The sequence below is a fragment of the Podarcis pityusensis genome (assembly GCF_964106645.2).
Source record: "Podarcis pityusensis genome assembly, chromosome: 1".
Lineage (NCBI taxonomy): Eukaryota > Metazoa > Chordata > Lepidosauria > Squamata > Lacertidae > Podarcis > Podarcis pityusensis.
The window spans coordinates 30778407-30802928 of NC_138028.1; the positions used below are offsets into that span (position 1 = coordinate 30778407).

A 24522-nucleotide genomic window follows, 5' to 3' on the forward strand; every position below is an offset into this window, starting at 1 on the left:
AGACGCAGGCAGGCAGGCGGCCGGCAACCAGCCCAGCCAGCGCCCGCGGGTCTCTCCCTCCCTCGACGCCGCCAATGAAGCCGAGGCGCAGCTCGTGAAGCGCCTCCGCTTCGGCCCGCCTGCCGGGGGAATGGCGACCAAGCGGGAGGCATGAGCGGGGCGCGCCGGCCGCCGCAAGTGCGCTCCCAGGCCCGCCCGACACGTGCGCTCCCGGCTGCGCCTCCAGGGCTCCTGGCTCCGGAGCCGCGCAGCGCCGCGTAATTGTGAGCCCGCGGAGCAGCGGGGGCGCGCGGGCGCGGCGGTTGGAGCCCCCTCGACGGCCGCTGTGCGCCTTCGGACTCATGGAGAGGGACCCCGGCAGGGCGAGGCGCCGATCCGCTCCCTCCTCCTCCTCCTCCTCCCGCTCCTGTTGCCTTAGTGCCGCCCGCGCTTCTTCCTAGAAGTCCCCCCTCGCTCCCGCGGCCGGGGAGTTCCTTCATGCACCTTCTCGCCGAGCGCCGCCAGCCTGCAGGATCCGCCTCGTCGGCGGCGCCCTTTTGCGCGCGCGCGCTCTCCGCCGAGGGGGCGTCCCGCCGCCGCCGCTGCTGCCGCTTCCTCCTCCTCTCCCCGCTCCCTGCCGTCACCGCGCCTGAAGATGCACTTGCACAGGGCTCTGCTGCTCCTCTCCCTGCTGAGCTTGGCCACCGTCAGCCTGTCGCTGTCCTCCTGCACGACGCTGGACCTGGAGCACATCAAGAAGAAGAGGGTGGAGGCCATCCGGGGCCAGATCCTGAGCAAGTTGCGCCTCACCAGCCCCCCGGAGACTGTGGGGCCGAGCCACGTGCCCTACCAGATCCTGGCTCTGTATAACAGCACCCGGGAGCTCCTGGAAGAGATGGAGGAGGAGAAGGAGGAGAGCTGCTCCCAGGACCACACCGAGTCTGAGTACTACGCCAAGGAGATCCACAAGTTTGACATGATCCAGGGCTTCCCGGAGCACAGTAAGTCCCGAATCCTGTCCCCGAAAGGGCTTTTGTTGGGGGGGGGGTGCCTAAGATTCGCAGCGGAAAATCAGATCCTCGGAGGCTGCCCAGGTAGCTTGGAAAAGATGTTTCTAGGCAACTAAAAGCTCCATGGTGGGGAGAGGATTGGGAGAGCACATCTGACTTGGGTTACTCTTAAGTTCATTGTAGGGATGGAAAGTTGAGGCAGAGTGGTACGGTTACATGGGTAAACTGGGATTTGAACCCAGGTTTGAAGACCCAAGGCTTGGTTCCCTGGATTATTCTGATTCTCATAAATGCCTGGGAATTCCAGGTTGCAGGGATGGAGAGAATTTCTCTGCCTGAGCGGCTGAAATCAGGAAGGCAGTGCCTTGGCAGCTGAAATGCCTTTTCTCTGGGATGCAGAATCCTGTCCAACCAAGTGGTTGGCAACAACTGCCCATTGCACCACTGACTGCAGTGCATGTGCTGTGAGTGTATGCCAAGGCAGATGTGCTGTTGCAAGTAGTATCCTTGCACACATATCGGCTATTCAGCTAATCTAGCATTAGATGCACTGTCTGTCTTTGCAAAGACTTGTGCGTGTTGCCAGTGTATGTTTTGGATGCACCCGTATATCCTAAGCAGCCATGAGTCAGGAAGGAATGTTTGTGTGTCCAGGTTGAAGTGGGGGGAAGCATTTGAGTGAGAGAATGAAATGCATCTGGCTGTGAATTTGTGGCAGATGTACGGAAGTGTGGGTCTGGCCGATTTACATGTAAGCTGTGCGCTCTCTGTACATTGACTTTTGTTCATATGTATCCATGATTTTTGCACCCGCAGTAAACACTTTTCAAAACTGGGCCTGGAATCTTGGCAAACGCTTTGAGTGCATAGGCAGGTTTTCCAATCATCTGGGGGCTGTGAGATCCTGGCAAAAGCCATGTTTCCTTTTGCTGCCATTAGGTGTCCTCGTGGGCTCTTGAATTACAGCAGAGCGGTTTGGGGGTGGGAAGAAGGATGTGGCCAAGTGCTGTTGAGGGAGGGGTGCCGAAGGCAGCAACCGGAGGAGGATGGCAGGAGTATCTTTCAGGATGTTGATCAATGTGAAGAGGTTGGAGGAGCTGTGGAAATGTGGCTCAGAGGCAGGCTCCGATGTTGTGCACACTTTGGGAGCAAGTCCCATTGAAGAAAGCGAGCCTTGCAACTGAGTAAATGCACCCCAGGAAGAGGCTGGCAGAAGGCTAACTTGCTTTGAAACCCTGAGCTATGGAAGGCAGGCACTTGCTGTGGAACTGCCCCCTCCCAGCAGGTGAAGAATCCTGAGCAGCGTTGGCACCAGGGCAAGCCAGAGCTGAGCCAGCTCTCAGTGTCTTGGAATAACATCAGCCCCAAATCCAGCCAACGAACAGGAAACCGAGCCAATGTCTAGAAAACTAAAGTAGGAGGGGTGGAGGGAAGTGGGAAAAGAGAGACTGAAAGGGAGAGCGGGGAGGGATGTACTTCAGGATTGGGAGAGAAAAGGCGTTATGAGGCTTGGAAGCCAAACGTATCCTTGAAGGGCTGAGCAGATACATTAAAATGTTCCATATGTGAGTAGCGGTCACCACAAATACTGGGCAAGAGTCCTTCCTTGTGGGGTACATGCACGCATACATGAACACTAGGCATAGTGAGGTAAGCCGAGTTGAGTGGATCTGGGTTATGTTTGGCATGTGGCGAAGCGGGGTGGGCATGATCAGGCATAGCCACAACTCTTCAACCCACACTTGGATTTGCAGCCGTAAGGGGAATGTAAGGGGAAATTGTTCAGCCACTGAAGCCCTTTGGCTCAGATCCACTCCGTCCACCGCCCCAACACACACCACTGTGGTCGCATGACCTGAGTAACGCAGGAGCTTTGCACAAAAACAAAACGGTGTGGATGTCTTTCCAGGCAGGAAACCATTTTTACAAAGTGGCTCCCCACACAGTTTGAGCAATCCCAGCTTTGCCAGCCAGCGCTATCCCCACCTCAACAAAGAGGGTTTGTGTTAGCATGGTGGAAGTGGCCAAACCATGTGAGGAGCCACTTCCATGTGAACCTACACACTTTCCTTTTCAAGAGGGGAACCAAAGCCAGCATCCAACAAAATAGATGCAGGCTAGTGCATGGACTTTTGACTGCAGAAACTAAATTCCCCCACCTCTCCTCTCCCTGTGTTGAGGGCATGTGGTGGTGAAGAAGTAGGATCTTTTTTGGTTGGATGCTACCCCAAGTCTCCAAATGGAGTCTAAGAAGAACTGGGGGCAGCCCAGAGAGCAAGCCGAGGGGAAGCGTGGAGGATGAGGAAAAGGAGGTGGAAAAAGCTGGAGTAACCGGGCAGCCTCTTCCCGATGCAGAGGAGATGGTCGCTGAGCTACTAACAGGAAGGAAGCACAGCAGAGCAGCCAGATCCTCTTTATCAGTGGCAGGGAAAAGGAAGGTGCTGAGGAGGCACCACAAAGATGCAGATGCTAAGCAGATGTTGTGCATCTGTGTCTTCTCACACGGAGGGGTGGCGATGTGGAGCCCTAGAGGCTGAGCCTATGCAGATGTGGAGTCACGTCAGGAGGTATCAGCTTTTCTTAGCGCTGCTGTTGCAATGCCAGCGCTGCGATGACAGCCAACCATCATCTGTGTTGTTATTCTTGCCCAGCTTCCCAGAACAGTGAGAAGTTCCAGAGGGGCAGCGCCTACCTAGATTTGGTTTCATTTAGAAGGGTCGCTGGAGACTGGCTGGAGTTTTGTAATCTTCAACATTATTTTCAAATACACTGGTAGAGCAGGCAGTAGGTGGAAGCACACATCTTAAACACCCTGACAGTTGATCCAGCTGCTCCACATCAACTCTCCAGGGAAGAGCAGTCAGGACCCCAAAATGCTTTCAACATCTGACAAGAGGGTAAAACTCATCTCAGCGCTCTCTGTTTCTCCTATGAAAGCAAACCAACCCTGCTGATTTAAAACCTGGTTCTGTTATTCTGTTTGTGTACAGAGCCAGATTACATGAGGTAGGGGAAACAGAAGACTTGAGGAAGATCCAGCCGTTGAAAGCAACCAAACTACAATGTCCTGAACAAAATGTTAGGAAGCGGTAACTTTCCCGCCAGCTGTGAAGCAGATTTCGGCAGGTCCTTCTCGCTCCATTAACCCACTTCTGTATTTAGCTCAGTGGGTCCTGCCTCTTCTTGGTGATGTAAATTCCAAGCCCAGAGCCAATTTGCACACTCCAGTTTCAGGATCAGTTCTCTGAATGATTCTTCTGAAAACAATTTGGGAACATATAGCTGTTGTGAATGGGTCCAGGGAAATCCTTGCGCCCAAAACCGAATGGAAACTTTAGAGGTAACTGCTTGAAATGTGATCTAGTGCAAGGGCACATAGTGTCTCCTCTGTTCTATCTACCTGCATACTGGTAGGGAAGTCATTCAGGAATATACAGTAACGTATTCGCACATTACATTCCCACAAGTATTTGGGTATAACGACTGCAAAAAACAACAACATGTGAACCAGTCCTGTTGTTTCATGCTGGAATAAGGTATTAAGGTGCCAATGCAGCTAGATTCATTTGTGGAAGTGAGTGGTTCCTAATATTCATTTGACCAAAGCCCTGCATAAAAGTTACATGATTAATGTAATGATTTTTCTTAAAAGTCAGAATAACTCATCTAAATGGATGAGGGAAAGAGAGGTGTCAATAGCCATTAATAATGGATCTACATTTATGGTGAATGGGAGCCTATGACCCGGCAGATCCTGTTGGATTCCAGCTCCCATCACACCAAGCAGCATGGCCAGTAGTTGGGGGCAATGAGAGGATTGTAACCCATCAAGATCTGGATGTCCACTGGCTCCACACATCTGATGCAGAAGGACCATGCCATTGCCCCAAGATGCTCTTGATTAAAGTTAGACTTGCCATAAATAGGAAGTTGGAACCCATAAATCACTACGAAGAAGCTGGGGAAATGGAGGCGAGGTTGTCAAGATCCTTTTGTAATAGATATGCCCCCCTCACTTGCTGCAAGAGGAAACATGGCAGCTGCTGGGCTTCTCCCTGCCGTACAGCTGTGCTGGTGCTCATGTAGATTAAAGCCAGTGGAGAGTGCTACCTAGACGAAAGGAGGAAGCAGATTAGTCAAAGTGAGACATGGAAAGGTGGTTGGCCCAAGGTGAGCCTATTCAAAATGCTAGGGCAGTGTACTTGGGTGTAGAGAGAGAAAGCATAGGCCAAGACAAAGGTGGAAGGGGTGGCGAGACTCAGAAGAAGCTGGTAGAGAGGTGCCGCCAGGTGGAACTGGGTTGCTCTGGCAGAATGGCTTTAGCCTACTGGGCAGGTATGTGCTCAGTCTGTAATTGTGTATCTCCACAATACAGTGATAACAGCTGAGCCACAGACTCCATGGGCAAAGGCGTCTCCTCTGTTGGTCCTTTGGGACCAAGTTGTCTTCATCCCAAGAGACGCCGCTGAACTTAGATCACAGCGAGGAAGATGGGGATGAAATTTAGCAGGGATCTGCCTTGCAGAAATCTGTGGTGCTCCAGCCACTTGCCTGAGCAACGGATTTGGTCCCATGTCTTAAAAAAAGAGAAGTGGCTGATGTTCAACTTTCCCATGGCTCTGTCCCTCTGCCAGGTGGTGATTCAGAATGAATGCGGAGCCAAAGCCAATCTCCTCCCCGTCTTTCTCCCTCAGGAAGCGGGGAGAGCCTTATTCCATGGAGGGTTTCAGGATTGATACAGGCAAATCTGAGCTTACACACACAGGAAACTGTTCTGGCTCCAAACCATCCACCAGATACCTCGCAAGTATTTGTCCTGTTCCAGGACTTCGGTCCAGCAGGGGAAGTGAGATAGCAGGAGGAGGAGAGCTTAAGCTCTGATAGGAAAGCAGACCCGATATTTTAGGAGCAGCCTCACATCCTCGTTCCAGATGGTGATAAAAGAGGAAGTTCCCCACACATCCACACAAACATGCCCTGCCTCTCCAGCATTTCATCCCTGGGACAGTAGTGCATCGCAAAGAGAGAACGGGTGGCTGCGGTCCATGTTTAGCCCCAGCGTGGCAGGCTTCCCAAAGGGCCAGGCATGCTTGTCAGAAGCAGCTGAGAACACCACAGCTGTCTGCCTCTGGGGAAGCCGCCTCTGTATATGTGTGAACTAAGGACCCCGCCCAGCCTTCCCCTGGTCTATATTCCAGTCTGACTTTGGTGACCAGGGTGCAACTGGCCATCTTTTACTACAGGAACAGGCAACCTGCAGCCTTTAGCCTCTGCCCAAATTCATGTGGCTGTTTGCAAACAATCTAGCCATCCCCCAGAAGCTGGATGGGCAGGAATGAGAGAGGGAGGGAGGGAGAGGAGGGAAGGTGGGAGGAAGGGAAGGAGTTTCCCCACCCACTTTTGGCTCTGATCCTGCCCACAGCCTTGTCTCCCACCAGCATGTGGTCCTTGACAGATTACCCCCCCAAAAAAAACTCCAGGTTTTTCACTCCTGCTTTCCTATGCATGTAAACATCTATCCATTATAAGTTTTACAATTGTTGCTTGTCCCGAGCATTGGGAATGGAATGGGTTTAAAGAAACGAATGTGCAGTATAAAAGAGAAAGAGAAAACTAAAATGCAACCAGTGTTTTAGTAGTGACTGTTGTGTGCTTGGGACACAGGGCTTCTTCGTTCCTTGATGCCGAGAATTGTTAATCCACTTACAGGAACCGCAGCTCAGTAGAAGCCACAGCTACCTTCCTCACTACCTGTGACTTGGTGACTACATGGGACCATTTCACACGTGATGCCCTAAGCATGTTTGCTGTGGCTTTATTGGTTCTGCAACAGGGTTTGTGGCTGTAAGCATATAAGAGTGTGAAAGAGTTGCATTTCCAAAGTAATGGCGATCCTGTGCCATATGTACAACTATATATATTCACGCATACCTAGGGAATCCCCCAAGCCTGTAGAAACCACTGTCTTCTTATTGGGTGTCCCTGTTTCCTCTTCCAGTTTGGTAGTGAACTTGGGTGGTCAAGTGCCTATTGGAGACTGTGTTGGTGCATTCACCTCGCCTTTGTTACGTGTATCCAAGTGATTCTTCCATGAGACACTGAGATCATCCATACCCCTGAGCTACTGCCAGGAACATAGCTATGGGCGAAATGATACGTTTTATTGAGCCATTGTAATTCAGTGCATTGTAATTCAGCAAAGTTCTTGAAGTTAACATATGGTTTGTTGGTTTACAGGGGTCAGCAAACTTTTTCAGCAGGGGGCCAGTTCACTGTCCCTCAGACCTTGCGGGGGGCCGGACTATATTTTGAAAAAAAAATGAACGAATTTCTATGCCCCAGAAATAACCCAGAGATGCATTTTAAATAAAAGCACACAATTTACTCATGTAAAAACACCAGGCAGGCCCCACAAATAACCCAGAGATGCATTTTAAATAAAAGGACACATTCTACTCATGTAAAAACATGCTGATTCCCAAACTGTCCGCGGGCCGGATTTAGAAGGCGATTGGGCCATTTCCGGCCCCCGGGCCTTAGTTTGCCTACCCATGGTTTATTCCTTGCAGCGGAGGCTGGTCCTTTAGAGTGAGCAGGGCACTGTGCCACCAAACGCAGCCTGCCCCCATTTGCCTACAGGAGGTGGCCCTGGCTGTCAGTTTCCTCCTGCTCAGTCTCCGTCTTGCCCAGGCAGAACCAGCAGGCAAGGGGGTGGTAATAAAATGAGAATGAGTTGGCTCTGCCTGTCATTGACTCCACCAGCAGTAGGTCCCCTCCCCTGGCATCAGCTACCACTGATTCCTTCAGGCCAGCATGGCAAAATGACTGTCTACCATGACAATGCTGGAAGCAATGGGGATTTTTCTCCTATGCAAGTGTCTACAGTTTAGGGAGAAGAATCAAGGTGCAGCTAGATCCTGTCTCAGCTATTAATAACGCTGTCACCAAGTGCTGAATTTATGAGCCTGAGATCCTCTCATCTGTTGGATTGTGGACCATCCTGGCTAATAGGTTATTTCGGTTCCTTCTTTTTCTCTTAGATGAACTGACTTACTGCCCCAAAGGCGTAACTTCCAACCTGTTCCGTTTCAACGTGTCTTCGGCAGAGAAGAACAGCACCAACCTCTTCCGGGCTGAGTTTCGGGTCCTGCGAGTGCCAAACCTCAGTTCAAAACGCACAGAGCAGCGTATTGAACTCTTTCAGGTGATCAAGGTTAATGTTGGGGCAGAGTGAAGTGCCTAGTTGCCGCCCTGTCTCCCCCCAAAACATAAATGCTAACACTGCAATCCTCTGTTATTAAACACCATTTAATGTTATTTCTCTTAATGGTGTTACAATATTCTGCACCCAAAGAAGAAATGTGGGAGGGGAAGAAATGTGCAAAGCTGTAGCATTAGGGGAGCGTTTTGTAAATGATCTCTCCTTCCTCCTCCCATTTTCCCATTTGTTTTCTACATCTGATTTAACTCCTGCATTTAAAGCAAACACTGCTGTACTTCAGGGAATAGCCTGATGTATTTAAAGAAATAATAGAGCATTGGAGCATTGTATATGTTCCAATGCTCCATTATTTCCTTACATACATTAGGACTCAGGGTTTCCCAAACTTGGGTCTCCGGCTGTTTTTGGACTACAGTTCCCATCATCCTGGAATGTAACCCTCGCATAAATGGGGAGTTGCCTGTACAATGCATAGTTGGCCCTTTAGTACCTTCTTTGCCAGCATTGCTTTCCCAGTATTTGTGGTGACATGCTGGAAGCAGAATCCTGTAAGCAGTGGCACAGGACCAGCTGGCCCATGCGCAAGGAGGCAGCACATGTGGAATTTTCCAGCCGTTTTCCATCCGATTAGCTGCCGCTTGCCTAGCTGTTGTGCAGCAGATCAGCCTTCAGTTTCTGACTGGCCTCCTTGTTGCATTTCATCACACCCGGTCAATCCTCGTGTGTTCTCCTGTATATTTTCACTTCTTCCTGTCTAAAGCATGTACAGAACTTGAAGGGATTCTCCTCTGCATTGAGCAGCAACTATTTTGATGCGTTCTTGGGCTTCAGCGCCATCGTACCCAGCAAATCGGTAACACACAGGAAGCGTGCAAATGTTTGTATGGAGAGGATTGTCCTAGTCCGTTCTAGTTTGGCAAGACACACTTGCTGCTGTTGCTGAACTGAGCAGGGGGTCTTGCGTGTCTCCTCCCCATGCAGATCCTGAAGCCTGATGAGCACATTGCAAAGCAGCGCTACCTCAGTGGCCGGAATGTGATGACGCGCGGCTCCCCTGAGTGGCTGTCCTTCGATGTCACGGACACAGTGCGAGAATGGCTTTTGCATAGAGGTGAGTGCAGCAGGAAGGAGGTTCAGGGATCCTCTTTGTCTGGATCAGGTGGTCACGCAGACATGTCCGTCAATAACTCGTCACCGAGAGTGAACTACTTGCCATTCACAGCACAATGTTTAAACTGTTTCCACTGTCCATTTTTATTTTTGAGTTTCCTGACCCTCTGTCTGTCTCCCCCAACAAAATGAAGGCAAGATGTTATATTTTGCCCCGAGGGGGAGGCAAGCTGCAGAAGAAATAAGCTTTCAGACAAGATTTATTTCCCATTTTTGTTTTTGTTGTATAATTATTATTGTTAATTTAATAATAAAAAGGTAAAGGTAAAGGGACCCCTGATCATTAGGTCCAGTCGTGACCGACTCTGGGGTTGCGGCGCTCATCTCGCTTTATTGGCCGAGGGAGCCGGCGTTTGTCCGCAGACAGCTTCCGGGTCATGTGGCCAGCATAACTAAGCCGCTTCTGGCGAACCAGAGCAGCGCACGGAAATGCCGTTTACCTTCCCGCTGGAGCGGTCTCTATTTATCTACTTGCACTTTGATGTGCTTTCAAACTACTAGGTTGGCAGGAGCAGGGACCGAGCAACAGGAGCTCACCCCGTCGCAGGGATTCGAACCGCCAACCTTCTGATCAGCAAGTCCTAGGCTCTGTGGTTTAACCTACAGTGCCACCCGTGTCCCAATTTAATAATAATTTGATGTAAATGGCTTTGTGAAGTTTAGCGGTATATAAATATCTCAAATAATAAGTAATGTAAATTATAACAAGTAATACAGTACATATTTGCAATTAATCAAGGAAAGGGAATACGAATCAAAATAGGGAGAGCTAAAAAGAGGATATTGACCTCAGAGAAAGGCATTGCGCTTGACATGATATCTGTGGCACCCAGTCATATTTATTTCGACCTCCCCACTCCTCTAAGGGGCTCTGGGTACCATAAACTTCCTTCTTTATCCTCACATCTTTCTTCTTTATCCCTGTGAGGTAAGTTAGATTGAGAGGGAATAGTCAGCCGAAGGTTACCTATTGACTTGGTGGCTGAGTGGGCATTTGAACCCGAGTTTTTCCAGTTCTAGTCCAACAGCTCTACAAGCCATTCAGACATGCAAATCACCATTTTGATTCATTATGCTCACTCAGTGACTACAGCATCTGTAATCTAAACAAAAGAGTCTAAATTTAACCAGTAATAACTGTCATCGGTTCATTCTATTTTGTGAGGATGTAAGCATTCTGACAGATTTCCCAGCAGCTTCAGATATATGAGTAATTAACTTCTCTGGGGGAAGTATGCTTTGGAGCAAAGCACTTCACTGGATTTCCATCATCCTAAGTAATAGTGCTGTCCAGAGAGTTCGCCGGTCGATAATTTTGTCCATTTCTCAAGTAGTTCATTAACCTGCTCCAGTTCTTAGATAAACAGACTGAAAAGCCAAAATCAGAGGGAGAAATCCTGTCCATGCTACAGAAAATAAAGGCAACTAACTTGTAAGGGAGGCCCATACTTGTAAGTTGAGAGTGGTCCCCCGCTGCTTCTGTGGCTGTTCTCACCAAGCCACTGACAACTCTGTTGCTTGACACTGCTCCCCAGTGCCTCACTCAAATTGCACAGAGCGTAGACCAAACTAGCCCAAGGAAAGTTGGAAAGGTCAGATGGGTGGGGGAACCCAGCCCCAAAGGTCTCATGGGCAACTGGTATCCCGACTGCAGGTGCAGGTGGCTGGGATGAGACTGCCAGTAAGTCAGTGCCACTGATTCAGTGGTACCACAAGTCCCTCAGAGCTGTGCCAGGGTTGTGAGGGGGTCTTGGCAAAGTGCCATTGAATGGCCCCTCTGCATTTCCCATCTTAGTTTTCTCAAAATGCCGTGCCTTTGAAGTTCTGTCGTTCCAGGGCACTGTGGGTTTAAAAAAAATGCAAGCCCTCACTGGTAGCTGCCATGTTTTTGTGACATGATGGATGTTTTTTTTTTTTGTTTTTAAATCAACAATGTTCTGGAAAGTTGGGGGACATACTATTTTAGAAAAAATAAGAGCCTGAAGCAGAGATCCTGTCAGATGTCACCATTGGCAGGCTTCACCATTGACGTACCACCACCGCTGTAACTCTTCCATTTTCAGATTTAGCATGTAGAGGCCATGCTCTAGTCTACATGCACACATGTGAGCACACATGTGTTGCACCGACACACCCTTACGAAGGTGGAACTCATGTAAGGGGGTGCACCAATGGTCAGCTACGATATTGGGCTAAATCTGTCCAGTGGCGTAGTGTGGGTTGTCAGCACCCGGGGCAAGGCAAGTAATTTGCGCCCCCTAACCCGTGGATTTTAGCACTCGAGTCTCTTCCACTAGATTATCCCACTTCCTGATTGGCTAGGAGGAGGATCCGTGTGACAATAGCGAAATTTTTGCAAAATCTGTGACAGCGCTGAGAGAGAGTGAGTGAGCCAGGTAGGGGCAGAGAGCTGCGAGTTTGAGCGCCCCCCCCCCCCAGATGTTGCGCCCGGTGCGGCCGGCCCCCCCCCGCACCCCCCACACTATGCCACTGAATCTGTCACCCCATAGTGAACCCAAATGCACACGCATCAAGTCGATGTCTACACTGTCTTAGAGGAATTGGCAAGAAATTTGCTTCTGTTCAGCACAAGAAGCTGCTGGGCATGAGGGCATCTTGAGGCAAGAATATTGATTCATAGTTGGCCTGTCCTTGCAGGTACAGTCGTATCTGGATGCCAGTCAAAGCTGGTATGCAGGCAATAAATTCTAGGAGGAGAAGTCAATTTTACGCTTCTTAGATTTTTCTTGGCCAGAGTCCAGGGACTGAACTATTGGTAGTGCAAAGCTGTTAATCTGACTAGTAGCATGCATGTCGCACAGCTTTTGATGTAGGTGACGCTTGGAGATACAAGCAGCAGGTACCTTACCCAGGGCTTTGCGGCTTGTGCAATATAACAGTTGGTGCAGGGCTCGGCACTCATCAGAGAATATCAGGAGAAATGCCAGCAGCTATAGAATTCAAGATGTGGGATTCAGCAGCTGCCACCAGCTGGGAAGATTAAACAGGTGCTGAGATCCAATGGCTGCTTCTAGCTTGATCCTCGAGAGCCTTAGACAATTCCTCTGACTGCAGCTAGCAATGTCCACTTGCACAGTATTTGTTGGTTACTGCTTCTTTCCCCCACCCCTTGCCAGAGCTTTTAAATGCCATGACAATGCAAGGCAAATTCAAGGTCGAAATTACATATGTAAAACGGATGAACCTGTGTTACTGTTCCCAACAAAGATCCCAGTTGCAGCATTTAGGGTTTTGTGGTTGTTTTGTTTTTGTGGGATTTCTGACTTGCGGTACAGAATTCCAAAAAGAAGCTTTCTTGTTAGTCTCAACCATTTATATAAAGACAAGGACAGGAGAGTTGTGCAGCCGAATGCTGTTCATATTTACTTAGAAATAAGTTCTGTGGGATTTCTCTCACCAAATTATCATAGGTCTGGAGCCTTGAGTTTCAAGAGTCCTCTCTTTTGTGTGTTTTCTGATTGGGCTATAAATCTTATTATGAACATAATTCAGGAAAATCCTGCTTAAATGGATGGACTCATACAAATTCAAAAGGACGTGACCACCCAAAATCTCAGTGGAACTTGAAACAGCATCAAAGTGGAACTGCTAGGGATCGGTGGATCACTAAGTGTTGCTTTCTATCGGTTTCTCATTTTTCCAGTATTAATTTCAGTTCTCCACATCTCCATATACGTATTTTTTAAAATGAAAATCTCATGAAAATCTATTACCATGTGAGTGGGCATTTCTCCTAATAGCCACACATTTGTATGCAGTTTTGCCTAATACACACTTTCCCCCAAAGCCATTATGTCTAATATAATGCTGTTTTGAACATTATGTTCACTAATTTATGTATTTTCAAGCATACTTTATCCTAGTACATGCACTTTTGCATATATTATTTGTTGCGAAAACTGCATTTGGAGAGGCATGCATTTTGAAGCTGTTTTGTACTGTTTCAGAAAGTGCAAATTTAGTAGGTTTGGCTTTAAATGCAAACCGAAGCTGCATTCACACAGTCATTTATTGCATTTATATGTTGCTTCCCTAGCTGTTAATTTCCACATTATATTTGAGCTTTCACATGATACAAAAACCACTTCTGGAACTATAGTGAAACATGGCAAAACTATAATGGAATATAGTGCAAGTTTAGCACTCATTTCCATAAAATTTGCAGACTGATTTTTGTTTTCTGGAAGGAAATTATATAGATATGAGCACTAAACTTGCACTATATTCCACTATAGTTCTAGCAGTGGATTTTATGTGGTGTGGAAGCTCAGATATAATGCAGAACTTAAAAGTTAGGGGAAAGTTGCAAAAATGGAATAAACTGCCATGTGAATGCAGCTAGAATCAAATTTCTCCGCCATCCCTAGAAGGCTTTCGAGATTGCTGCCAAAGAGCAACCCGGGTCTGCTTACCTGCCCCCAGTCTCTCTCCATAGCATCTTCCCTGTCTTAATGTCATTACATTATGCATTTTCCTATTCCTGCCACTGGCAGCCAATGTTGGGGAGCAAAGGTGAGGAACCTGGATGATGTCAGGACATGAGGTGACTTCAACTGTTCAACATGGAGCAGGATAGGAAAATGCATCATGAGCCGCCACTTTGGGCAGAAAGTCTATATTCACTGCATGTAAAACTCCACCCCCATTTGCAGCAACACAGGAGAATGTCAGTGCTGTTGTCCCCAAAGAAATTAAACATTGGTGGGACAAAGGAAATGGAATTGCCAAAGAACTGTTTGGATTGCAGGGACATTAAGTTGCTAGTTCTCATGAATTATTTCTCTCCAAACAGAATCTAACCTGGGACTAGAGATCAGCATCCACTGCCCATGTAACACCTTCCAGTCCAATGGCGACATCCTGGAGAACTTGCATGAGGTGCTGGAGATCAAGTTCAAAGGTGACAGGGGAGAGACTGGAGGGGGAAGCAGCGAAATGGGCCACCAGGAGAAATGAATCATTATCCCATCTGCATCGGAGTGTTTTTAAAACATTGTTTCTGTGTGGGTTTTGCTGTGTTTCTTCACGATAAACCTGTGTAGGGGTTGTCATAGGGGGGCAGGGAGTACCTCAGAAGTGTGGAGGCACACGTACCTCACAAATGCATGGGTTTGATAGTAATCTCCTTTCTGTGGGGAATCTTGGGAACTGTAGTTTTGTGAGGGATGCTAGGCACTTTTAACAGAATTCTAAGCACCTCCCCCAAACAACAGTTCCCAGGACTCTTTGGGGAAAGGCCATGACAGAGAAACTGGCACAGAATGCTAAAGTGAAGGGATATATTCAAGGGTGGATCTACTATGAAACTACTGAAGCCTAAGCTTTAGGGCCCCTCATTTTGGAGGGGCTCCAAAAGCAACCGTAGTCTACATTCCTTAAAAAATTTAGGTCTAGTAAGACCCAATTTGAGTCGCATGACTTAAATGGATTAGGTTGTTTGTTTTTTGTATATATTTCAACAGTCCCAATGTTTTAAGAGTCAGCCACACAGACGTTGTCAAGGCGTGGTAATCTGTCGTGGTACAACCCCAGTGAAGAAGATAACAGTGGTTACCCCCACCTCTTGGTTGCTGGTTGTGAAGGGGCCCCCATGACAATTCAGGTTTCAGGGCCCCCAAAATGCAGGTCCACCACTGCATATATATCTTGTTGCATAAAGGTGTGCGAAGCAGATGCATTGCTGAAGTTAAAGTCTCTCTGGAAAACTTGGTTCTGCTGCGTTCTTGGTTTGACTCTAGTTTCCAGCTGTCATGATGTGGGCATGAAGAATTTGGGCATCCTGCCTGAGGTGGCACAGGCAGCCAGCGGCTGAGTTAGGTTCAACATTAGCAGCTGCCTGGCATTGGGCCCTGGGCTGTGGCCACGATACCCACAGGCTCCACATCCTGGATATTCCTTTTGCTGCACAGTTCCAGTCATCTGACATCTTCCTTAAGCCATTAATCTTCCTCGGCCTTTCTTGAGACTGAAACCAGTAACAAGAGGAGCATATTAATGGCCCCACCACCAGTTTACAAATTATAAAGCAAATGACCCACAACACTTGGTTTCAGGCTAAGAGGAAACCTCGTTTCTCCTGGCAAGGCTGGCTGCAGTCCTTACAGAGGAACCTCACAGGGGCCAGGCTGCTGGAGAGTTTCCCAAGCTGCCCTCCTGTTAAACATCCTCCATGGATTCCAGCATTTTCCGCTTCAGCTCTAGAGTGGCCGTGCGGTTTTGCTAATGCCCTTCCCCTTCCCCTTCCAGGCATTGAGAGTGAGGACAGCCACGTGGGGCGTGGGGACTTGGGGAGCTTGAAGAAGCAGAAGGACCTGCACAACCCCCACTTGATCCTGATGATGCTGCCCCCCCACCGACTTGGGAGCCCCGCCCTGAGAAGCCAGAGGAAGAAAAGGGCGCTCGACACCAATTACTGCTTTAGGTAAGCGATGGATCCCTCTCCTTCCCTTCCACCTCACCCCTGGGGTTAACTGTGGCTCCACCTGATTGCTCTGCAGCTGCAAGGCTGGCAATTGGCTAGTTTTTATTTTGATTCCATGCTTGCAGTGTGATGGGGAAACGTTCTGGAAGCCCGATGCAAAGCAGGGATGGCTGGTTCAGTCAAATATTGTGCCTGACAATGAGGGATGCCTTTGAGTTTCGCATTTCCTGCTTTGCACATGCGGAGCTCAGTGGCTTGCAATGTTTCCCTCAGTTTTGGTGAAATAGGAATTCAGGGTCACACGCTTCTGATCCTCCTCTTGGCATTTCAGCCTGCCTGATCAAAGGACCCACACTCCTCCCCCATGTGCTGTTTTGGTGGTTCCCCTGACCCGCCCCCCAGAGCCATTTTTTTTTGGGGGGGGGTGCTCCATTGTGCAATAGGAAGTCCTTGCCCAGAACTTTCACTGATGGACTTGTTAGGTGAGTAGTTACAAATTTAACCAATTCCAGTCAGGCAGCAAAACTTAATTTGTGCTGCCATATTCAGCTGGTAGACTTCAAATCCAGCTTGCTAGGTCACTAGTCTGGCCTACTGCTTGTTTGGGCTTCCAGACCAAGTGAAAACTATGGTGCAGAGAAGAAGTCCCTGTTTCTCCAAAGCCCTTGATTCCATTTCAAACCCTTTTGTTCCAGGAACATGGAGGAAAACTGCTGTGTGCGTCGCCTCTACATTGACTTTCGGCAAGACCTGGGCTGGAAATGGGTCCACGAACCCAAGGGATACTTCGCCAACTTCTGCTCTGGACCTTGCCCATACCTCCGCAGTGCAGACACAACTCACAGCACGGTACATCAGTTCCTTAATATTAGCAGGGAACCTAGAATTTGGGAGATCTGTCTCCCCCAACTTAAAAATAAATAAATCATAGTTATTAAAGTTTCTAGAGGCTCACGGAACTGGTGGCATCCGCCTGTCTCAAGAGACAATAGAGTGTGCCTCCATGGGTGAAGTCAAACTGCTGTGTTAGTTCACTGGGTCACAAGCCTGGGCTGAGTGTAGGGAGGGCCTGTGCTGCCCAGATGACAAGACCGCCACCCCCGGCTTCGCTGATGTGTTTCAAAGGAAAGCACAGCAATACATTTAGCTGCAGAAGTCGCCAGTAGAAGAACTTAGGGGTGTGAGTGTGAAGGAAATCTGTATAGAGAAATGACATTTTCTAATTCTTAGAGCTATTTTTTATTTTCTTGTTTTATAATGCTCAAGACTTTGATCTGCCTCATGTTGGTGTGGCATGACTGATGGAAAGGTACTCTGTGGACACTCAGAATCAGTACCTATTTAGGCTTCTCATAACGTAATTCAAAGTTTAGAGTGGAGTAGTTTGCTAGCCATTGGTATTCTAACCAGGGATTCTGTTTCACATGGAGTGAGAATTAGATTTAGTCCTGGGTTCAGCTACCATCTCAGCTCTGTACTCACTTTCAGGCCTTTGGCAAATGGCAGCCTCAGTAGTTGCCTTTCTGTAGGATGGATGCACCTTTGAAGTGAACTTGGGAATAATCGTTGATGTGTCTTGGTTGAGGCTGCTCTTCTCACATGCATTGAATTTCACTGGTCAAATTCTAGTACTTGTGCTGCTCAATACACCTGGCTGCCTCTGGCATGTTTCCTCATGTCCTCTTCATACAGTGGTACCTTGGGTTACAGACGCTTCAGGTTACAGACTCCACTAACCCAGAAATAGTACCTCGGGTTAAGAACTTTGCTTCAGGATGAGAACAGAAAGCGTGCTCCGGCAGCGCAGCAGCAGTGGGAGGCCCCATTAGCTAAAGTGGTACCTCAGGTTAAGAACAGTTTCAAGTTAAGAACAGACCTCCAGAACGAATTAAGTACGTAACCAGAGTTCCACTGTATTGGAAATGCGATGAATTATGCAAGTTACCATAAACGTACTTCTGTACCAGCTGGAATATTTTGGGTGGGGAACGGAATAGAGGAGAGGAAGGAGCCCTATGCATAACAAATGTACAGGATGTGTAGGAACTACAGAGTAGGAAACGAAGGGCAAGACGTACAATAGTCAGTGGGATCCTTCCATCCAAACCCATCCTGATTTCTGAGATAGGTCAGATGTTGTATATTTTAAGCTTTGCTCTCACCTGTGCAGGCCACAAACTCCCCACCCCCAATGATTCTGGTACAAGTCCCTGAACTTGTGCGGCATAGTAGAGTCTACAATCCATAGACCAGTTGCAGGGATACTTATTTCTAAGCACTGCAAGCATTTCCTGATTATGGCATTTTGTAGAGGAGATCTATGTTATCCCTTGTGGCTGGTTTCAGCTGCTCAGCCAAGCAGCGTTGGCATCTGTACAGCATAGGCAGCTTCCTGCATTCCTCGATGACCCAAAAAGAAGAGAACCCTATGGAAGAAGTGGTAGTGTTTTTCTGGCAATATACTTGGCAGCATCAAGATTTTAAAGGAAGTTGATGTTATGTCATAACCTCAGACTAAAATGACAGAAAACCAGTGCCTGACAGATGGTGCTATGGTCTCAAGGGAGATATTTCCTAGAGCATGTGGAAAGGGCAAGACTTTATAATGGAGAGAGGGCATCGTGAGAGTTTCCCCAACGCAGCTCAATAAAACGCTATTACTTAGGTTGTGAGCCCTATGGGGATAGACATGACCTAGATGAAGCTGCCATAAGCTGATCTGAGCCCACAGGGCAGGGCAAGGTTTAAATATAATTAAGGAAAGACACACACAGTGTGAGAGGATCTGTTTATTAGGAGTGAAGGCAGACTTTGGCTCCTGTTTCCGAAGGAAGAGAACCCTTCACTAGTCAAATTCTAGTTATATGCAGGTGTGCCAGCGGCATGATGAAGCTGTGAAAAAATGGTCAAAGGTGTCCATTATGGAGAAGCCAGTAGAGGGGATTCCGCAACCCTTGTCATTTCAAACCTTAAAGGAATGATTTATGAGGGTTTAGGGAGAAGCTGAGGACTGGAACGTGTGCCATCATTGTTAGCATTAGGCAGGCTTCTGTAGCCTGAGGAAAATTGTTCTTCTTTTACAGTAAGGCAGACTCCTCAGTATTTAGGGAGGCATTTTTAGTAGGGATAAAAGCAGATTGTGACTCTTTCCCCCATAAATCACCAACACCCCTCTTGCATGAAAAGCAGCAGCCTTTGGGGAGAAGCACTGCTCTAAGGTTAGATGTTTAAAAGAGTGGTTCAGATCCAAGACTAAGGAGGAGGCGGAAGAATCTGTCAGAGTCTCCCAGGGCTCTCATCTGGCACTCCCTCTTTCTCTCTCTGGCAATATATGAGATGGAGCAGAGAGAGACTTCATTGGATTGGTAGAGGATTCAAAAAGCTGGGAGAGAATGTAGATATCCGAGAGGGACTGGATTAAATCCAGCATGATCTGGAGATGCTGGCCAAAGCAAGTTGATTTTTTTCAGCTGTTTTTCTTGAAATTCAAACAGGGCCATAGGATGGTTACACCCAGGGATTTTTGTTTTTAAAAGAGCAGGCTTTGCTTATTTGAATGCAGAGTCGAGGTCTGAGGGCTACAGGGCTGCACTTGTGTTTCTTACTTCAGGCTGGGCTTTACTCAGCTGCTGCAAATTAATAACCAAATTGCCTAACAAGCTGTTAAATATGTTAGCGGTGGAGCTGGGTGTGGTAAGCTACACAGTTTAAGATCACTGAAGAGAAGCATGTTTTCTGCCTGATGGCGATTTGTGTTTTGGCCTAAACAGATTTGTGTGTTTTTTCTGGTTGCTTTTCCAGGTACTTGGCCTATACAATACACTGAATCCTGAAGCATCCGCCTCCCCTTGCTGCGTGCCTCAGGATCTGGAGCCGCTCACCATCCTGTACTATGTTGGAAGGACCCCCAAAGTTGAGCAGCTCTCCAATATGGTGGTGAAATCCTGCAAATGCAGTTGAAAGGGACCCAGTGCCAACCACAGCCGAGAAATTGCAGCGATCCGTTCTCTGCTCCCAGGTCAAAAAGAAAGAAGTACTTGAAGGAAGGTACTGTAATCTGGCTTTTCTTACACTGCAGTCAAGGACAATCTACCCACTTCGAAGACCTTTAATTAAAAAAACAACAACACCCACCTCTCTGCCTTCATGCCTTTTTCTTTGGGAGTTACTTTTGCAATACGGAGGCTGGGGAAGAAGACACACGTACCGGCTAAACATTTAGTGGACAGACAGAAAGAAGCAAATGAGGAAGAATTCATGGAAGGAGGAGACGATTAGCAGAGCTGTGGACATTTGGCAGGAACAATGGGACTTCTTATCCCACCGTTGACTTCTCTGCGAGCCCAGCCTTTCCTACAGAATAATGAAGATTTCCTTATGAAGGAACATAATATTTTCTTAGAACCAGAACATAATGGACATAATTATTCTGCCTACAAATGGGTGCAGGAGTCAGTGGTCCCAACTTCTCAGAACGACCACTTTAGAGAGGACCTCTTGACTATGGTGAATTCTCACAGAGTTTCTCTCCTCCTGGAGTCCCTGCTCGATTACCTCTGGGTAAGAGTGGGCAGCAAATGCAGGATTCTTTAATCTCTAATGGATCCTGCACTTGCTGTGGTGGCTAAGGTATTGTAAGGAAATCTGCGCATCTCTTGCACAAGGACCTGGCCCAGGCCACACCTGCCAAGGTTTTATTAAGAAGTATTAACCTCAACTATTGTAAAGAAAATAAATAAATATTTTTTGGAATTGGGAATTTTCTGTTCAAACAAGTTGCTTGGTCAGAGGAGGGGAGTGGGTAGATGCACCAGAACTGCCAAAATTGGCTTTCTGAAAGCCTGCTGTTCTTGATAGATCTGTGGTCTGAGGGATTGGATAGCAGATAGAACTTGAGCTTGTTGTCGCTTAGCTTACCATGAACATTTGGTTGATTTTGGTTCTTAGTGAACTAGTCAGATCACTTTACCATGAACATGATAATGACGCTGTTTACTTCAACCGCATTTTGTTCTCCTGTGAAGCTGCTTTATACCAAAGCTATTCTTCATTGTCCTATTATGTTTGGGACTGCCGACTCTGGCTGGTAGCAGCTCTCCAAGGTCTCTGGCAGGGGTCTCTTGCAGCTGTGCTATCCCACATCGTTTTAAGTGGAGAGATCAGGAATTCAACCTGGGACTGGTTCCATGTGCTCTACCATTGACCTCTTTCAGGAATGAGGCCAATAAAAAGGGGGCCAACTCTGCTCTTGTTGCAGTGCCTATTGGTCCTTTGCCCTTCTACTTATGTTTCATTTTCACATACTTAAGTGAGGGGCTGTGACTGATCTACAGTAATCCAGTTCTCCTTGCTTGCATTTCCTCCTTTTCCACCATAAGCCCCACTCCATCGCCGTGACTCTGCTGTTTATGCTCACTCCTCTGCTTTTTTCGTGTGTGGTCTCCCATCTACATCAGCTTAGTACCAAGCTCGCCTGCCAATGAGATTAACCTTCTGCCCTTCACTGTGGTCCTGTGCCAGACTAGGGTTCCCACACCTGTAACCTGGACTGGAAAAAGCTTTCCCCAATATTAATAGCTGGTGCAGACAGGCAAGAGTTGGGAGCATGGAGGTGAGCAAAAGTGTCAAGGCCCTGATAAGGATTGGGGTGGGTGGGTGTGCCTCCAAGTTGCTTGTTGTTTTTTAAGCCCGTCATGCAATTGCTGCTAGTCGGTTTCATTTGACCCTTAGCCAGATAAATACTGGCGATAAAAATCCATGTGGACTCCCCCCCCCCATGTTTTTTCATAGGTAGTCTTCAAGGGCAGGGGGAGCACATTTGGCCCTTACTCTGGCAGCAGTTTGAGCTCACCCAGGTTGAGATGCACTTTTTCTAAAACTTGGACAGTGATCTGTGCCATCGCTTCTGTGGCCCTTTCAATAAAACCCCAACCAAGCTCCTGTAGCCCAAGCCTATAGCTGTTTGTTCTCTACCATACTTGCTTTAATTCATAATTTCAAGCATTTTTTTTTTTTAAAGGGATGTGAAAAACTCTAGAGCAGCTGGGCTGCTGTCAATCCATCATACAGGCTTTCTTTGGCTGAGTGCCTGTGACAGGGAAATTCATGCTTGGATAAGAGGATACTTACCCACTCATTGCCTAACTTTTTGGCATTTTGATTTCTCTTTAGGTCTCGTTGACCTGTTATCAGGCTCAGATGAAACAAGCAGCTCTTGTTTTGTTCTAACTGTGTTGCACGTTTTAATTCTAAAGGACAAGCAAGATTTATTCATCCCTCTAATAATGGGATACCCTTTTGGAATGGGAGAACTAATGGTGTACCTATGAGGACACACCACTGACTTGTGTGCCAGCATTTTAATCGTATTATTTTTCCAGTCCTCCCCCCCCCCCCCACTTTTTATTCTGATCCCGCTTTGAAAAACAAATGCTGTTGAATAGCAAGATGTTATCCTTCTGGGCAGAAACTAATTGAAAACACATTAGCAGCCCAGCACAATTTCCCCCACCAGCATAGATTAGTCGATACACATTTTAGGTTTCACATGCTGATGTTGCATTTTTATTGCATGGTTCGTGGCTAGACTTGCCCATTCCCATTATCCTCAGTCCCCTTTCTCTATTAGCAAATTGTGGAGTCACTCAGCCTTTTCCCAGGACCATCAACCCTTTCCAGAGCCTTGGGCCTAGTCTGGAACCTCCTAGCATAATGAAGAACTAAACCTTTCCCTGCCCCATTCAGTATCATAAGAAATGAGTTGTATCATCAAGGGGTAAACAATTTGGGATGTGATCTATTGATTCCAGAAGTCTTGTTTTTCCAGTGCTGGTGCATTGTAGTTTTCTGGAGGTTGGTGACACCAGAAAATTGTCCCTCTGCTTCTGGGCAAACTCAAAGCATAGTCAAAGGACACAATCTCAGCCATGTCTCCATGACTGTTTGAACCTGTCACTACATGAACTTGAAGGAGGCGACTGCTTTTTGCCCATGATGGACAGCTCAGCTCAATTGGTAAAGCATGAGACTCTTAATCTCAGGATAATATCTTTGAGCCCCACGTTGGGCAAAAGATTCCTGCATTGCAGGGGTTTGGACTAGACAACCCTTGTAGTCCCTTCCAACTATACAGTTCTATGATTCTAATGTTTTCATGGCTGCCTGACATCAACTGGAGACATTTTATTTTCTTTTAGGCAAGGGTAAGTTCAGACAATGACTAGGATGAGCCTTTTTCTGCATGTTAGGTGTTTGACCCTTGCACTTAAATCTATTGGTTTTTCAGACCTTGTAGGGTTGCTTGGTCATTCAAAAGGAATGTCAAGTCTTGGTGTGTGTTTTTCAACATTTTTCTTTGCTGAACCTGCATTTTGTCCTTGGGTCTCTACCAGGACAAATTCCCATGGATCTGCAAAGAGGATTGAGCTGGAGATTGGGGTGCTTACTAACCTGATCTGCAAATCTGTATCCATGCCTCAGATTTGTAGCCAGTTCCTATGTCTGGCCATAATACATTGATCACCATTGCCTGAGATGTCAGCTAGGCTGTGACCAGGGAGAAATCGGTTCATAAGAAAATGGTTTAAAGGCCATCTTCTACATCCTTGAGAATGTTTGGCTCTGCTGTGGTGATCTTGTCTGCCCAAAAGTAAGTAGCTCAGAAGACACGACCTGATGACTAATGTTCACAGTGCAGAAGGTGTCTGCTATGGTCACATGCATCATGGCTGCTGCTTAAGGATAGTACTGTAAACAGCATGTCTTCCAAGGGGATCTTCACCATGACCAGTTTTAGCACTTAAAACAGCTTGCTTACCATGTGACAAACCACTTAGGAAACATCTGCAATTTAGTCCACAACTTCAGCTAACTCTCCAACTTTATGTGGGGTGGAGACAATAATTTATGAATGTCATAAGGAGAAAACTTTAGTGATGCTGCCCTTTTCTCCCCAGACATTCATGACAGTACTAAAATATTCACTGAGTCAGCCCAAGTACGTGTTTCCCTACTATCTGTCCAGGTACAATGTAGCTCTAGCATGTAGGAAGCAGTTCCCTGGGATGGCAAGATTCCTACACAGTGTGGACTGTTTTGCTAGGTGGGGACAGCAAACTGTGATTTTCTCAAGTCAATATCAGGAGAGAAAAAAAGACAATATCACAATTAGAAAGAAACCTCAATACGGAACAGTCTGTGAGCCTATGTAAACTCCCCTGAGAGCAAGCCCCGCTGAACACAGTGACCCTGAGAAGACAGGCATGGGATTTTGCTGTTAAGCTTGCAAGTAGTAAGGGCAGTGTAATGAACAGAGTGGCCAGTTTGGGCAGAAATGAACAGGGACAAACTTCTGTTCTGTGACTGAGTAAGATGTTTGTTTGGTTTGCAAGACTCTCTCCAAGTCCAGCTTACCTCACAGGACAAATGTAAAACACTTAGAATGGTGAATGGTGTGGAAATGATAAATAATGTACTGTTTCCATGCTCACGCAGCTGATCTGAAGTGACAGAACCCTATTAGTGGGATCAGTCTGGGCTCTGGAAACACAACTTCAGCACGGAAACATAAGAAACGTAAAGAAATGCAAGGGAAAATCAACGTAATGCATGAATAATAATAAAGCCTCCCACTGGAGTAAAATTAAATGTCAACTAATTGGAAGGACTTTTACCCAGCATAATAAATGTAAATTTTAAGC

General features: G+C 47.3%; 1 protein-coding gene across 1 annotated transcript; it reads left to right on the top strand.

Annotated features, from left to right (window-relative positions):
* The first annotated feature begins 439 nt into the window (after positions 1–439).
* Positions 440–20582, top strand: TGFB3 (transforming growth factor beta 3). The gene is given in 8 exon segments (XM_080979359.1): positions 440–531; positions 533–980; positions 8030–8193; positions 9193–9322; positions 14195–14302; positions 15649–15823; positions 16519–16672; positions 19625–20582. Coding segments are annotated over 8 exon segments (1392 nt in total). The 5' UTR covers positions 440–477; the 3' UTR covers positions 19784–20582.
* The last annotated feature ends 3940 nt before the right edge of the window (positions 20583–24522 follow it).